This window comes from Saccopteryx leptura, chromosome 2 (assembly GCF_036850995.1).
Source record: "Saccopteryx leptura isolate mSacLep1 chromosome 2, mSacLep1_pri_phased_curated, whole genome shotgun sequence".
Taxonomy (NCBI): Eukaryota; Metazoa; Chordata; class Mammalia; order Chiroptera; family Emballonuridae; genus Saccopteryx; species Saccopteryx leptura.
Window position 1 is genome coordinate 313,532,897 of NC_089504.1, and position 13,993 is coordinate 313,546,889.

The window sequence follows — 13,993 nt, forward strand, 5'->3', positions numbered from 1 at the left end:
GGAGGGAGGGAAGGAGGGGGGAGGGAGGGAGGGAGGGAGGGAGGGAGAAAGAGAGAGGGTGAAGGAGAGAAGGGTCGAGGGGTGGAGAAGCAGATGTTGACCTTTACTTCTTTAGTAAAAATAAAAATGATAGGATTACTCTGCTCTGCTGGCTGGTTCTCTATAAACCTGTGTCTTCTGTTAAAAAAAAATAGGCCTGAGTGGCCGCATTTATTACAAGTGACTCTACCAACCTCAGCCACGACAGTCGCCTAACCTAGTAGGTGCCCAGTAACAATGCAAAATCCTCTCAAGAAATTAAACTATGCAAATGCAGTACTGTGTTGTAAAAACAGAAAGAGTATAAAGAACTAGAAATTAGTCTCTTAAAGATGAAGGGAGCACTTTCAGTTTCTGGTTTCCATACTCCTTGCTCTTAAATGTTGTAAGATGCCCCTGTATCCTTCAATCAACTTTTTTCCCTTGAGCTCATGTGAGCTAAACAAGTGCTCTTTGACTGAAACAATAGGGCATCACATTTAAAGAAATACATATCTATGATGTATTCTTCAAAAAATGAACATATCCTAATCCTAACAGACAGGAGATTACTATTTTCAACATTTCTTTTCAACGACTGTGAATCATTATTTTGGAATTCGATAATTTAGCAGAACAGTAACTCCGGATGAGTCTATCCCAGTCCAGTCAGCTTGAACCAACTGGCAGTCCAGGGTCTGGTGCTCCAAGTTCAGTTACTAAGTCGGCCTTGTTTCCAGACCTGCTCTAATACTAGACCTTTTTTTTTAAAGCTTCCATTTATTGAATTAGTATTTTGTAGTAAGCACCCTATGAGCACTAACTCAGGCCCACGGTAACTCTACAAAAGTGCTCACTACCTCTGTTTTGCAGATGAAACCAACTCACAAAGGAGTTCAGTCATTTCCCCCAAATTTGTCTTTCTGACTCCAAAGACCATGCTTTTAACTACTGCCCTGCACTGACCATGGTTCCCAAAACCAAACTCTCCCCGGGATTCCATCTCTATTGTCCTGAAAATGTCCGTGCTCAGGAGTCAGCGTCTATTAAATGCAACTTAGACAGATGTTTGTCTTGACACAGTATTGAGGTTTACCTTTCTGTGCATATAAATGCCTAAACATGCTTAAACGTTTTCAAACCTACAGAACCTGTCTGGTTTGTAGCCCGGGGACGGCCTGTACAATGAGAAATGAGCAGAAGCAGGAAGGACTGCCCCATCGTTCAAGTCACGAGCCTGAAGATGAAGGAATACAAACTCACAGGAACAGAGGACACTCCAGCGGGGTGGGTGGAGGCCAGGTAGGACAGTGAAACATATAGTAACACCACTAATGAAACAGCGGGGCACAAGTCCCACTGAGGACGGGACACAACCCCACCAGACCCCGCCTTTCCCCAACCTCCATGATATCAGGCTACAGAAACACGGACTGAACGCGGTCCTCAAGGGTGAAACAGATCCCAAATAGAGTAAGAAGCATACAGAGGTGCATTTACCCACATTCTAGCAAATCAAAGTGAAGTTAAAACGAACACACGTATCAGAACCCAGACTGGAAGAAAACTCAAGTAACAGGCAGCTTCTCCACAAGGACTTTGAACTATATAGAAAAATGGCATTTTTTTTTTTTAAGTTCAACAGTGAGATGATAAAACAACCAAATGACCCAAAGTGGGAGACCACAGACTGGAAATAATTTCTGGATCAAAACAATGCCACCGTAACACCTAAGAAATCAACGAGCAAGGAAAAGATTAGACAGGAATTACAATCAAATCAACGTCACAGAGAAAAGGCCCATGAGAACTATAATGAAGACAGAGAGGCGGACAGGACAGGACAGCGTAGCTAAAGCAATGAGATAAAGCGGTAGAGAAAACAGACCAAGATGAGCCAGCAAAGATAACTGCTATCCTCGACTCAAATAAATGGAATGGAGTAAGAAAATTATTCCAGAAATAAAAGTTTTCCTGAATTGAATGAAAGAACTGAATCTGAAGGTAAGAGTAGGTGATATGTAGCAGTCAACAAAAAACAAATTCAGGTCAGAAAGTAAGAACTCAAAACACTGGTCCAAAAGAATATATGTCCCTCTACCTATGTCCATTGTGGCATTATTTACAATGGACAAGATGTGGAAGCAGCCCAAGTGCCCGGATGAGTGGATAAGAAAGCTGTGGTACCTTTACCCGATGTAACATTACCTGGCCATACAAAAAAGAGTGAAAGCCTACCATGTCCGACAGCATGGATGGACCTACAGGGTATTATGCTCAGTGAAATAAGTCAGACAGAGAAAAATAAATGCCATATGATTTCACTTACGTGTGGAATCCAAAGAACAATGTAAATGAACAAACAAAAGAGAAACAGATTCATAGCTGCAGAGGACAGGCTGATGGTTGCCGGAAGGGAGGGGGGTTGGGGGACTGGGTGAGAAAGGTAAAGGGATCAAGAAGTACAGGTGGACAGTTACAGACCAGTCACGGGGATGTAGAGTACAGTATGGAAAATACAGTCAATACCGTTGCGATAACTATGTATGGTGCCAGGTGGGTACTGGGAATATCAGGAGGGACACTTTGGAAGGTATATGATTGTCTGACCACTATGCTGTACACCTGAAACTAATACAAAATCATACTGAATGTTAACTATAATTGAAAAAAAATCAATAAAAAAATAAAGAGAAAAAGAAAAAAGAAAGAACTCCAGACAAGAGGCTCCTGGTAGGTCTTCCTCGTTATCCCAAGACCTCCTGTCACAGAGGATCCATGTGGTGTTTTACTTGTCAGCCATCATCCCGACACCCTACACTGCAGACCAGAGGCAGGGAGACAGTTAGGAAGTTGCAATAGTCTTGGTGAGAGGGGACAGTGGCTCCAACCAGCACGTGATGTGGTGGAAGGAATTCGAGAGGAAGAATCTACAAAGCTCCAGGCTACAGAACTGTAGAAGGTCCATACTTACGCTGCAGGGGGTGTTGGCCGTCTGGGCTGGGCTGTAGAAGGACCCCCACTGGGTGGCTCGTCTCTCTTCCCGGGAAGGGGTGCTATTCATGGGCAGGCCGGCTGGGACCCCGGGGCCGGCGGCCACCGCGTTGGCAGTCTGGCTGCTGGGGGCCACAAGGGCAAAGGCGTCGTCCAGGAGGGAGTGCATGGTCTGGCGCGCCTCCTCGATGGACGGCTGGGGCAGGGCGTACTGCGGGCCCGGGAAGGGCAGGCCCGGGAACCGGCCCAGCTCCGCAGATGACGGCATCTGCGCATCTGCCGGGAGGTCAGGGTCGGACTACAGTGGAGGAAACAGCAGAGAAAGGAAGCATCAGACACTGCCCGAAAACACAACTCTATTGAGAGCCGAAAGGGAACAGAACAATTTTCACTGATGTCAAGAAAATGGTTTCCCCATAAGGATGCTTAAGCGGACAGCTGAGCAAAGTCTGTTAGCGCTCATGGGGGCAAAAAGTTTGAATCAGGAATAAAGGGGAAAAGAATGAAAACATTCAATGCTCATTCGTCCGGCAAAACTCATGCAACTATCTGAAAGCCATTTCAGTACCTGGGAGTCTACATTTTTATCAAAAGCCCCCGACTAACCAAAACTGATGTCTCAGACTCTACTCACTAAAGTACCTGGTCAACTTTCTATAGATAAGAGAAATCAAAAATGAGAGCACTCTACTGACTAGTAACAATAGGAAAAAATAGCCCTACACCCCCTCCAAAAAGAGTTCAAAGTCACCACCATATTACAACTGTGTGTATAAATAATTTTCATACCTATTATGACAACTGGTTACAACAGCAAATAGTAAGTATTTATTCGGAAACTGTCTTTAAAATGAAGGTCTCCCTGGATAACATGAGTCATCAAGAAAGTTGTAATCATCTTCCATACCCCCTGTCTAAGAGGCAGGGCTACAAGTAACAATTTTTTTATTATTATTTCTATTAATTGATGTTAGTAAGAGAGGAAGGGAGATGGAGAGACAGAAACATTGATCTGTTCCTGTATGTGCCCTGACCAGGGATTGAACTGGCAACCTCTGTGCTTTGGAATGATGCACTAACCAACCAAGCTATCCAGCCAGGGTGGGTTTTTTTGTTTTTCCTTATTAATCTTATTTTCTAATAATGCCTTTTAGAGCAAAACGTTGTCATCATAGGCACTTGGGTAACTTGTAGGGGACAAAACAAGAACCCAATGGCGAAAGAGGCCTTTCAGGTTTCAGTAGCTCCGAAAGCCCAAATGCAAATCACAGTCACTCCAGCTGACACTGAAGAAAGAGGTTCTGCAGGACAGGCAGGTGACCCCGTGCCCTGTGAGGAAGGGTGGATGTCTTTAATCCAGAATGCCTTGCTTGTCCTGCTGGCCCATGGTCTAGCTCAGATGGCTGGACCTCCCCCGCACCATGGAAGACCTGCCCGTATCTGTCTGGGTCAGCAAGTCTCTCACAAGGAAATACTTGTTACCGCAGGCACATCCTTACTCTTAGCCAACTGTCTGGAAAATGCTTCCTAATATTCCAGGTTGGTCCACCAGACGATCGGGGGTTATTCCTGGGCAGACGCTGCTTAATTCCAAACAGAGGGAACATCATTCTGCAAACTGGCAGACCCACCGGCGGCCCGCAGGCCCGTTTTGCTTGGCCCACAGAACGGTTTTCAAAACCTACTGAGCCACTATTTTAAAATCTGAAAGTTTCGTATTAAAACGCGAATGTCTGGATTCTCTGGGCAGGGCGTGAGGCTGCGGACGCCCTCCCGGATGGGGCAGGTGCTCTCCTCCTCCCCAGGCCCTGTCGGACTGTCTCTCCAATACTGCAGCATCCTCGCAGAGCTCCTGCCGAGGGTCACTGGTCAGCGGGGGATTCTTTTGAGGTGGGCAAAAAGGTCCATTGACCAGCCCTTCCCCCATTATTGGTTTTTCTTGAGAAACAGGTAGGGAAACCTATGGTTAGGAGTGTGCCACCAGCCTAACAGTTCCTAATGGAGAAATGCAAAAGCATGTCGGGGACCACAGACCACTGGTAAGTCAAAGGGTCTCTCCCAAGACGGGAGCGAAGTTCCTGGTAGTGGTTCCGGCACCTGGCAAGCTCACGTATCATAAGGAAGTAGTGGTGTGGCCATACACACAGCCCCACGCCCAAACAGGTTCCACTTGAGGGGGAGGTCTTATACACCTGTCCGGAGCAACGGCCATGGCCAATGTCACCCCTTAGCGGTCATAATTTTGGAGGAGCTCTAATTTTTACAGCAAGAGAAAGATGTGCTGAAGGTGGGAAGGAAGGGTCCCTTGGAGTCCCGCTGGCCCCATGAATTCTGCCGAGGACGCCCAGAGCCACTCAGCCACAGTGTGAGAGCCTCTCATTCTTCCTTCTTCTCCCTGCCTCCTCCTTTCCCAGGCTAGGCCATCAGAACTTGCAGGCCAGGTTATTTCGTCTTCATTGTCTGCGTCTCTACATCTAGCACAGCGCTTCACATATAGATGGTACTTAATAAAAAATGAAAAACAATCTGCCTACAAAAGTGAATATGTACTCAGGAGCCCCAAGTTGGAATTTTAATTCTGTTCTCCAAAACCACAGTCTAGTAAGTCTATTACAGTCAGTTTCTTTCCTTTGTATGGACACATGTTCATCTGTCATTCTTCAGAAGTCTAGATATGAACCTACTTACCTTTAGTCACCAGAGATGATGTATTCTGGTGCCTGTTTTGCAATGCTTTGTGGGTATTATAAGAGAGTGACTACACACCCTGGTTGGCCCAGGACAACCTCGGTTTATGCCTATTGCCCCAGTACAATCATTTGTTCATCTGAGGATAATGTTCATTTTCACAAATCTTTGAAAAAATGGTGCCATTGGAGAGGAAGCGGCTGACAGAGGTGGTGTTCTCCAGGGAAGGGCTGCCTTCCCCCAGCTGAAGGAGGAACCACTTTCTGCTTAAAAAAAAAAAAAAAGCCTGACCAGGCAGTGGCACAGCGGATAGCGCATCAGACTGAGATGCGGAGGACCCAGGTTCGAGACCCCCGAGGTCGCCAGCTTGAGCGCGGGCTCATCTGGTTTGAGCAAAAGCCTACCACCTTGAACCCAAGGTCGTTAGGTCCAACAAGGGATTACTCGGTCTGCTGAAGGCCTGCGGTCAAGGCACATATGGGAAAGCAATCAATGGTGTTGCAACGTGCAATGAAAAACTAATGATGGATGCTTCTCATCTCTCTCCGTTCCTATCTGTTTGTCCCTGTCTATCCCTCTCTCTGACTCACTCTCTGTCTCTGTAAAAAATACATAAATAAATTAATTAATTAAAAAAAAAAAAGGGCAAGGAGAAAAGGAATAGTCCAGGCCACCAGGAAAGAGGCCTAACCAGGGTCATGAATGAAGGCAAGATGGAGAGACCAAGGTAGGACAGGTTAGTCCCTCTACAAAACTCTCGTGGCACTAGGTAATGGCACTCAGGCTATATATATATATATATATATACACACACATATATACATATACACATACACATATATACATATATACATATACATACATACACACACACACACACACACACACACACATATATATAAAATGACAATGACCACACCGGGGAGGAGGGATATGTTCCCTTCCACTATTTGTTAGTGTCACTGCATGACTCTCCTGAGGAGCCAAGGGGACAGCTCTCCCCAGGATGAAACCAATCACCACAGAAGCCCAGACAACAAACCATCTAGCAAGAGGAGCACACGCACACCATCTATTGTAACCACTGCCAAGGATGGTTCTCCCACTGATAAGGGAACTCAAGAGTTCAAATTTTGGCATGAGTAATAATGGCTTTTGTTATACTCAAAAGGCTTAGTGGTTAATGCAAGTAAAAGTTTTGTTCCAGGAAGGGGAATACCCAAATTAATGAGATCTGTGAGCAATCCACCATTGTGCCCCAGGGGTCTGCAAGTGATCCACCACTATGCCCCCGGAGGGTTGCAAGCAAAGTCTTTGTACTCCAGGGACAGAAGGCCTGCTGACTATGCCACAGGTAAAGAATTACTAGCAAATCTCTAGAACACAACTTTTATCTTATCAATTTTCCCTTGAATTCCAAAACCCCTTGCCCCTTGCCCACCCTTTTCTCCCCTTAGAAAATAGGTGGCCGGGATGAGAAGGGGTAGACAGTTTTTTAGGGTATATAACTCCCGTCTCCTCAGATCGCTGGCCATCTGAATAAAGTGCCCATGAAGATTAGTCCCTGCCTCTCCTTATCTGGCTGAGTGGTGACACGCAGCATGCACACCAAGATTTCTGATTTCACGACCTTAGGACTTCATTCACGGCATGCAGAAATGACCAGAGCAAAACAGTCTCGTTTGTTGACCTGTCAACTCCCTGGAATCACTCCAGTCCTCAGGAGCAGGGACGAGGGGCACGGTCAATCTTGAGGACACTAGAAATACACATGCTCCTGTGGAGGAGAAAGGGGCCACGTCCTAGACCAGACGGGCTCAGGGAGGCCCACACGGCGTCTTTACAAACTCAGAGACCTCAAGGATCCACATAGAATGGTCTAAAATGAAAACTCTCCAACCAAAAGCAGTTCATGACAGATAGCCATGTTCTAGGATGGCATTTTTCCCTAACCAAGATCAGCTGTCCTTAAACTGAACTTGCCTGGTGTCTTGTTTGCATCTAAGATAACATAGCTGATAACAGGAATATCAAAGCACAACCATGGCACCAGAACAGAGACCACAGATTCCCTTATGGTTGTTGTGACCATGTTCATTGTTGATGGTTAGCTACCCTATATCCAACTGTGTCAAAGAAAGATGTGCCTGTTCCTTTTACTTTTCATCCGATCCCAGAGAGTCCCCCGCTTTGCCTTCTCTCACCTCCCTAATCGATCACCAGCGGATTTCATGGAACCCCCCCAGCCGCTGGGCACCTGCCCCGCACACGGCAGCAGTCACTGCCATCCCTTCTCCTCTCCCAAAGAGGACCCAACACGGATTCCAGAAGGAAGGGTCAGCATTACGCACTGGGCAACCGATGTAGGCAGAGTTGTGGACGCCGGGGGGCCTCTTGTAAGTGCCGTCACTGTCTGTGGTGATGAGTCTGTCCTTCTCGGCATCTCCGGGGCAGCCGTTGACCTGGTGTTTCCGGCGTGGCTTAGGAGAACGTTTTATCCGCGAGCTGCCGAGGGGGAAAAAAAGAGATTACCTTCCTAGGAAATAAACCTTCCTGCCACGGGCTTATCAACTGAACACTCAGTGTTTTGTGAGCATCAAATACGTGCTGGCCACTGCAGTCAACACCCCACAGGACAAAATCAACGTGTAAGACACGGCCTGTGCTCTGAGGAAGCTCACTGTCTACCTGGGCCGACCATCGGACCACACGAGGAACCACAGAGAACATTCCGGAGCACGATATACTCGTTCTCTTACCTCCTTATACAGACATTTGGAAGAGGGCATGGTCAAGGTGAGCTACTGATTCATCACTGGCCAACTGGGGCCTGAGCTGGGTCTCAAAGTACAGGAGGGTCTGTAGACTGGGAGGGATGTGAGGGGAGGGGTGGGGGAGAAGGGATGTGGGGGGAGGGATGCTGGGGAGGGGTGTGGGGGAGGGATGTGAGGGGAGGGGTGGGGGGTGGGGGAGAAGGGATGTGGGGGGAGGGATGCTGGGGAGGGGTGTGGGGGAGGGATGTGAGGGGAGGGGTGGGGGAGAAGGGATGTGGGGGGAGGGATGCTGGGGAGGGGTGTGTGGGAGGGATGTGAGGGGAGGGGTGGGGGAGAAGGGATGTGGGGGGAGGGATGCTGGGGAGGGGTGTGGGGGAGGGATGTGAGGGGAGGGGTGGGGGAGAAGGGATGTGGGGGGAGGGATGCTGGGGAGGGGTGTGTGGGAGGGATGTGAGGGGAGGGATGCTGGGGAGGGGTGTGGGGGAGGGATGTGGGGGGAGGGGTGGGGGAGAAGGGGTGTGGGGGGAGGGATGCTGGGGAGGGGTGTGTGGGAGGGATGTGAGGGGAGGGGTGGGGGAGAAGGGATGTGGGGGGAGGGATGCTGGGGAGGGGTGTGTGGGAGGGATGTGAGGGGAGGGGTGGGGGAGAAGGGATGTGGGGGGAGGGGTGGGGGAGAAGGGATGTGGGGGGAGGGATGCTGGGGAGGGGTGTGTGGGAGGGATGTGAGGGGAGGGATGCTGGGGAGGGGTGTGGGGGAGGGATGTGGGGGGAGGGGTGGGGGAGAAGGGGTGTGGGGGGAGGGGTGTGGGGGAGGGATGTGAGGGGAAGGGTGGGGGAGAAGGGGTGTGGGGGGAGGGATGCTGGGGAGGGGTGTGGGGGAGGGATGTGGGGGGAGGGGTGGGGGAGAAGGGGTGTGGGGGGAGGGATGCTGGGGAGGGGTGTGGGGGAGGGATGTGAGGGGAGGGGTGGGGGAGAAGGGGTGTGAGGGGAGGGATGCTGGGGAGGGGTGTGTGGGAGGGATGTGAGGGGAGGGGTGGGGGAGAAGGGATGTGGGGGGAGGGATGCTGGGGAGGGGTGTGTGGGAGGGATGTGAGGGGAGGGGTGGGGGAGAAGGGGTGTGGGGGGAGGGATGCTGGGGAGGGGTGTGGGGGAGGGATGTGAGGGGAGGGGTGGGGGAGAAGGGATGTGGGGGGAGGGATGCTGGGGAGGGGTGTGTGGGAGGGATGTGAGGGGAGGGGTGGGGGAGAAGGGGTGTGGGGGGAGGGATGCTGGGGAGGGGTGTGTGGGAGGGATGTGAGGGGAGGGGTGGGGGAGAAGGGGTGTGGGGGGAGGGATGCTGGGGAGGGGTGTGTGGGAGGGATGTGGGGGGAGGGGTGGGGGAGAAGGGGTGTGGGGGGAGGGATGCTGGGGAGGGGTGTGTGGGAGGGATGTGGGGGGAGGGATGCTGGGGAGGGGTGTGTGGGAGGGATGTGAGGGGAGGGGTGGGGGAGAAGGGGTGTGGGGGGAGGGATGCTGGGGAGGGGTGTGGGGGAGGGATGTGGGGGGAGGGGTGGGGGAGAAGGGGTGTGGGGGGAGGGATGCTGGGGAGGAGTGTGTGGGAGGGATGTGGGGGGAGGGATGCTGGGGAGGGGTGTGTGGGAGGGATGTGAGGGGAGGGGTGGGGGAGAAGGGATGTGGGGGGAGGGATGCTGGGGAAGGGTGTGTGGGAGGGATGTGAGGGGAGGGGTGGGGGAGAAGGGGTGTGGGGGGAGGGATGCTGGGGAGGGGTGTGTGGGAGGGATGTGAGGGGAGGGGTGGGGGAGAAGGGGTGTGGGGGGAGGGATGCTGGGGAGGGGTGTGTGGGAGGGATGTGAGGGGAGGGGTGGGGGAGAAGGGGTGTGGGGGGAGGGATGCTGGGGAGGGGTGTGGGGGAGGGATGTGAGGGGAGGGGTGGGGGAGAAGGGATGTGGGGGGAGGGATGCTGGGGAGGGGTGTGGGGGAGGGATGTGGGGGGTGTGGGGGTGTGGGGGGAGGGTCCGAGGTATGGGCATCACCACTCCAAGGACCAGAAATGGAAATGCAGATGAAGGTTTTGGGGCAAGGAGGCCATTGGCGAACAAAGTGGCAGGTCTGTCAATGTGGCTATGTGGTGGACAGGTGGGCTCCACCTGTTACAAGCGCACGGGTAGCACATGGAACCAGCACAGCTGTAGAGCAGAGAAAGATGCAACGGAGAGCAGTGTGTAAGAAAATGCATGTGTGTGTGTGTGTGTGTGTGTGTGTGTGCGCACGCGTGTGTGTGTGTGTGTTGGGGGCGTTCTGAGAAGCAAAGGGGAAGGTAAGACACCAACTCTGAGGGTGGCTCTATCGGACAAGAAATGAGATATCCCCCGACTCGGAGCCAGTGGCCAGCACAGCAGGTGAAGATACTGCCATGAGCAGACGGAGAGGAGATGGGAGACCCCAGGAGGCTGGGGAAAGGCGGGTCTGGGGAGGGAAGGGTGACCACCACTTCCGAATGCTGACTGCCAGGTGACGTTAACCCAGGGAAACCATCCTGAGGCCACGGAGATCGGAAGAGCAGCCCTTCTGCACACAAGGGGCCACCCCGCAGGATCAAAGCCACCCCACGGCTTTTCTGTGTATAAACCTCTCACTCCTTCTCAGAGACGTTCTCGTACAAGTGGGTGGCTGTCCAACCCCAGCCCTGACGACCGCAGGGGCAGCAGCCCTGCCCCGGGGCCGCACCTCTTCCTGGGCTCGATGAACACCGACGGCACACTGGCCGTGGGGTCCAGGATCTTGTCGATCTGCATCTGCGCCCGGCGGTACACCCGGCGCCGCTCCCGCGTGTCGCCCGACGACAGGTCGTCCACCACAGGGAACTCGTAGTGGCCGCGGCGCTTGGCCCGGAGCCGGATCTTGTTCCGATGGTGCTCGATCTCCGACTTGTGCCGCAGCGCCGTCTGTATCTGAAGGGGGGAGATGGGAGGAACCGGACAAAAGGAATGGGCTCCAAGGGGCCTGGGACCCAGGTTCCCGCAGCTTTCGGGGAGGCCTGACTGCCTCCTACCTCGCCCCTAGTCCACTGAACTAGGTACCACGAGGCCCCAAAGGGGGTGACATGGGGCAAAGGGGACCTGCCATCGCCTACCCAGTACGTGTGACAGGGAAGCCATGGTATCAGACCTTACAGCTGGGCAGTCGGCGGTGACAACCTTGACAATGCTAAGGGGCACTGAGGACTAGGTATCATATGCCCTGGAGAAAGAAGACATATTTCCCAAACCCAATACTCACTACTTCAGAGGCTTTTAAATGAAGACAGAGTCAAGATGTTCAGAATCCCCAATTCCTGATAATTATCTAGCGTCACCAAAACAGGCGCTCTGACATGAGCCCCATTCCACCCCATTCCCCAAAGAGGGGATTCACACGTACGGGAAGATGCCATCAGACCATGTCACCACTGGCTCTGTGGGGCCCGAGCTAGGTCTTGAAGAGCACGCAGGGTCTAGAGACGGGAAGGGAGTGAGCTGCCGGCACTGCCATGCAGAGGGCCAGAAACAGGGATGTCTGTGAATGCCTGGGGGCCATGAGGCGACCCGATGCAGGGACGGGTCTGCTGCGCTGTGGTACGGTGCCAACCAGGACGGGCTCACTGGGACCCTGAGGACCAGGCAGGACGCAGGCCAAGATCAAACGAAACCTGCCTGGCTGTGTTGTGGTGGATTGAAAGCCACACGTTTCCTCAAGACTGTCTGAGACGGACAGCAGTTGCATGAGGTTCTTGGAAATTCACCAGCACGAGTATTCAGAAAGCTTCCAATTGCTCTATCAGGACCTAACTGTTCTTTGAAATATGTGAGGTCCTCAGAGGAGAACCAAGACAGGAATTCGCACCAGAAGCTCCAGCTAAGAAAACATCTCAATGTAGCTGTATAAAGAATACAGGTCAGTGTGACAGTATTGACGAGGCTCTAGTTCTTGAGTTGGGTTTTGACTTCATTATCACGCTTTATGATTAATATATAGGACCTACAGTCATACCTATGCATCAAATACTCCATTTTTAAAAAGGAGGTACAGCCTGACCAGGTGGTGGCGCAGTGGATAGAGTGTCGGACTGGGATGTGGAAGACCTAGGTTCAAGACCCCGAGGTCACCAGCTTGAGCGCAGGCTCATCTGGTTTGAACAAAGCTCACCAGCTTGGACCCAAAGTCGCTGGCTCGAGCAAGGGGTCATTCGGTCTACTGAAGGCCCACGGTCAAGGCACATATGAGAAAGCAATCAATGAACAACTAAGGAGCCACAACAAAGAATTGACGCTTCTCATCTCTCTCCCTTCCTGTCTGTCTGTCCCTGTCTGTCCCTCTCTCTGACTGTCTCTCCCACAAAAAAAAAAAAAAAAAAAAAGGAGGTACAGAGGCCTATGCAACACGAGACTGACGGAGACAGGTCTGGGCCATGCAGGGCCTGGTCTCCTGAGCACTGATGAGAAGGGACAGTGCTCACCATCCTGACCCCAAGGCACACATTCTGTGGTCACGTCCTCGGCAAAGAGTCAAATGAGGCGTGGCGAGGAGAACCTTTAAGAACCCTTGATAAGCTTCTACAAGATGATCCACTTTATAGATCCCCTTTAAAGTGGGGATGGGGGCTCAACTGTAACCAATTTCTTCTTACTTCAACCTGGCAGGACACAGACAGCAGCAGGTGTTTCTCAGAGGCAGGAAACCGACAGGCACGATGCTGCCTTACGGGCATGCTAAATCACGTTCACCCCACTCATTGTTCAGCCCAGGTCAAATCTCTCAAGTTAACAGTGACTGGATCTGGCCTTCTGGTTCCCAACATTTTAGGAGGGAAGCAGATCCAACTCACGCTTCCAGGGTTCTGCTAGGAATTATCTAGATCCTGGGGGCCAGAGCGGATCTAGGAGGAATCACAAAGTCCACTACGGGTCCAAGGCCACCCCAGGTTCAATGACTCACTAGGAGAACTCACAGGATGCAGCCTTTATCCCCACTCATTCCAGCAAAGCAAAATCAGCACAGGGAAATGACACTTGGAGGAAAGTCTGGACATCAGTCGCACGCTTCCGAGAGTCCTCTACCCGGCGGGACCACAGAGAATGTGCCTAATTCCTCCAGCAGTGAGTTGTGACAACAGGTGCGCAATACTGTGCACCAGGGAAGCTCATCAGAGACTCAACGCCCAGGGTTTTCAGCGGGGGCTCATCACACAAGCACCCTCTGCCTGGCGTGTACCAAAATTCCAAAATCTCAGAAGGAAAGCAGATGTTTGGCATAAATCATATTGTTTGCACAGTTTAGGCACAGGGAGATACTATGTTCTGTAAACCATGGGACTCTTATAGAAATTCAAGTTCTCAAAACCGGCCACAAGGCAAAGCAGGACTTGTAAGGACAGTCATCGCGGGTCTCTCTTCTGCATACCTGCCAATGCACCTAACAGTGTCCCTGAACAGTATCTGATATTCAGAAGACCGACTGTTGTTTTAAATTTACAATTAAGA

General features: G+C 51.7%; 1 protein-coding gene across 4 annotated transcripts in view; it reads right to left on the minus strand.

Moving 5' to 3' along the window:
- Positions 1–13,993, minus strand: part of KIAA1549 (KIAA1549 ortholog) — a 134,883-nt gene that overhangs the window by 20,509 nt on the left and 100,381 nt on the right. For all 4 annotated transcript variants that reach the window (XR_010748833.1, XM_066362826.1, XM_066362825.1 and 1 more), the window contains exons 14-16: positions 11,202–11,425; positions 8,052–8,205; positions 2,993–3,310 (exon numbers count right to left, since the gene is read on the minus strand). Coding sequence is in view for 3 of the 4 variants with exons in the window: in XM_066362826.1 (XP_066218923.1) it covers positions 2,993–3,310; positions 8,052–8,205; positions 11,202–11,425 (696 nt within the window). In the remaining variant the exon portion in view is untranslated. The remainder of the gene's footprint in view (positions 1–2,992; positions 3,311–8,051; positions 8,206–11,201; positions 11,426–13,993) is intronic.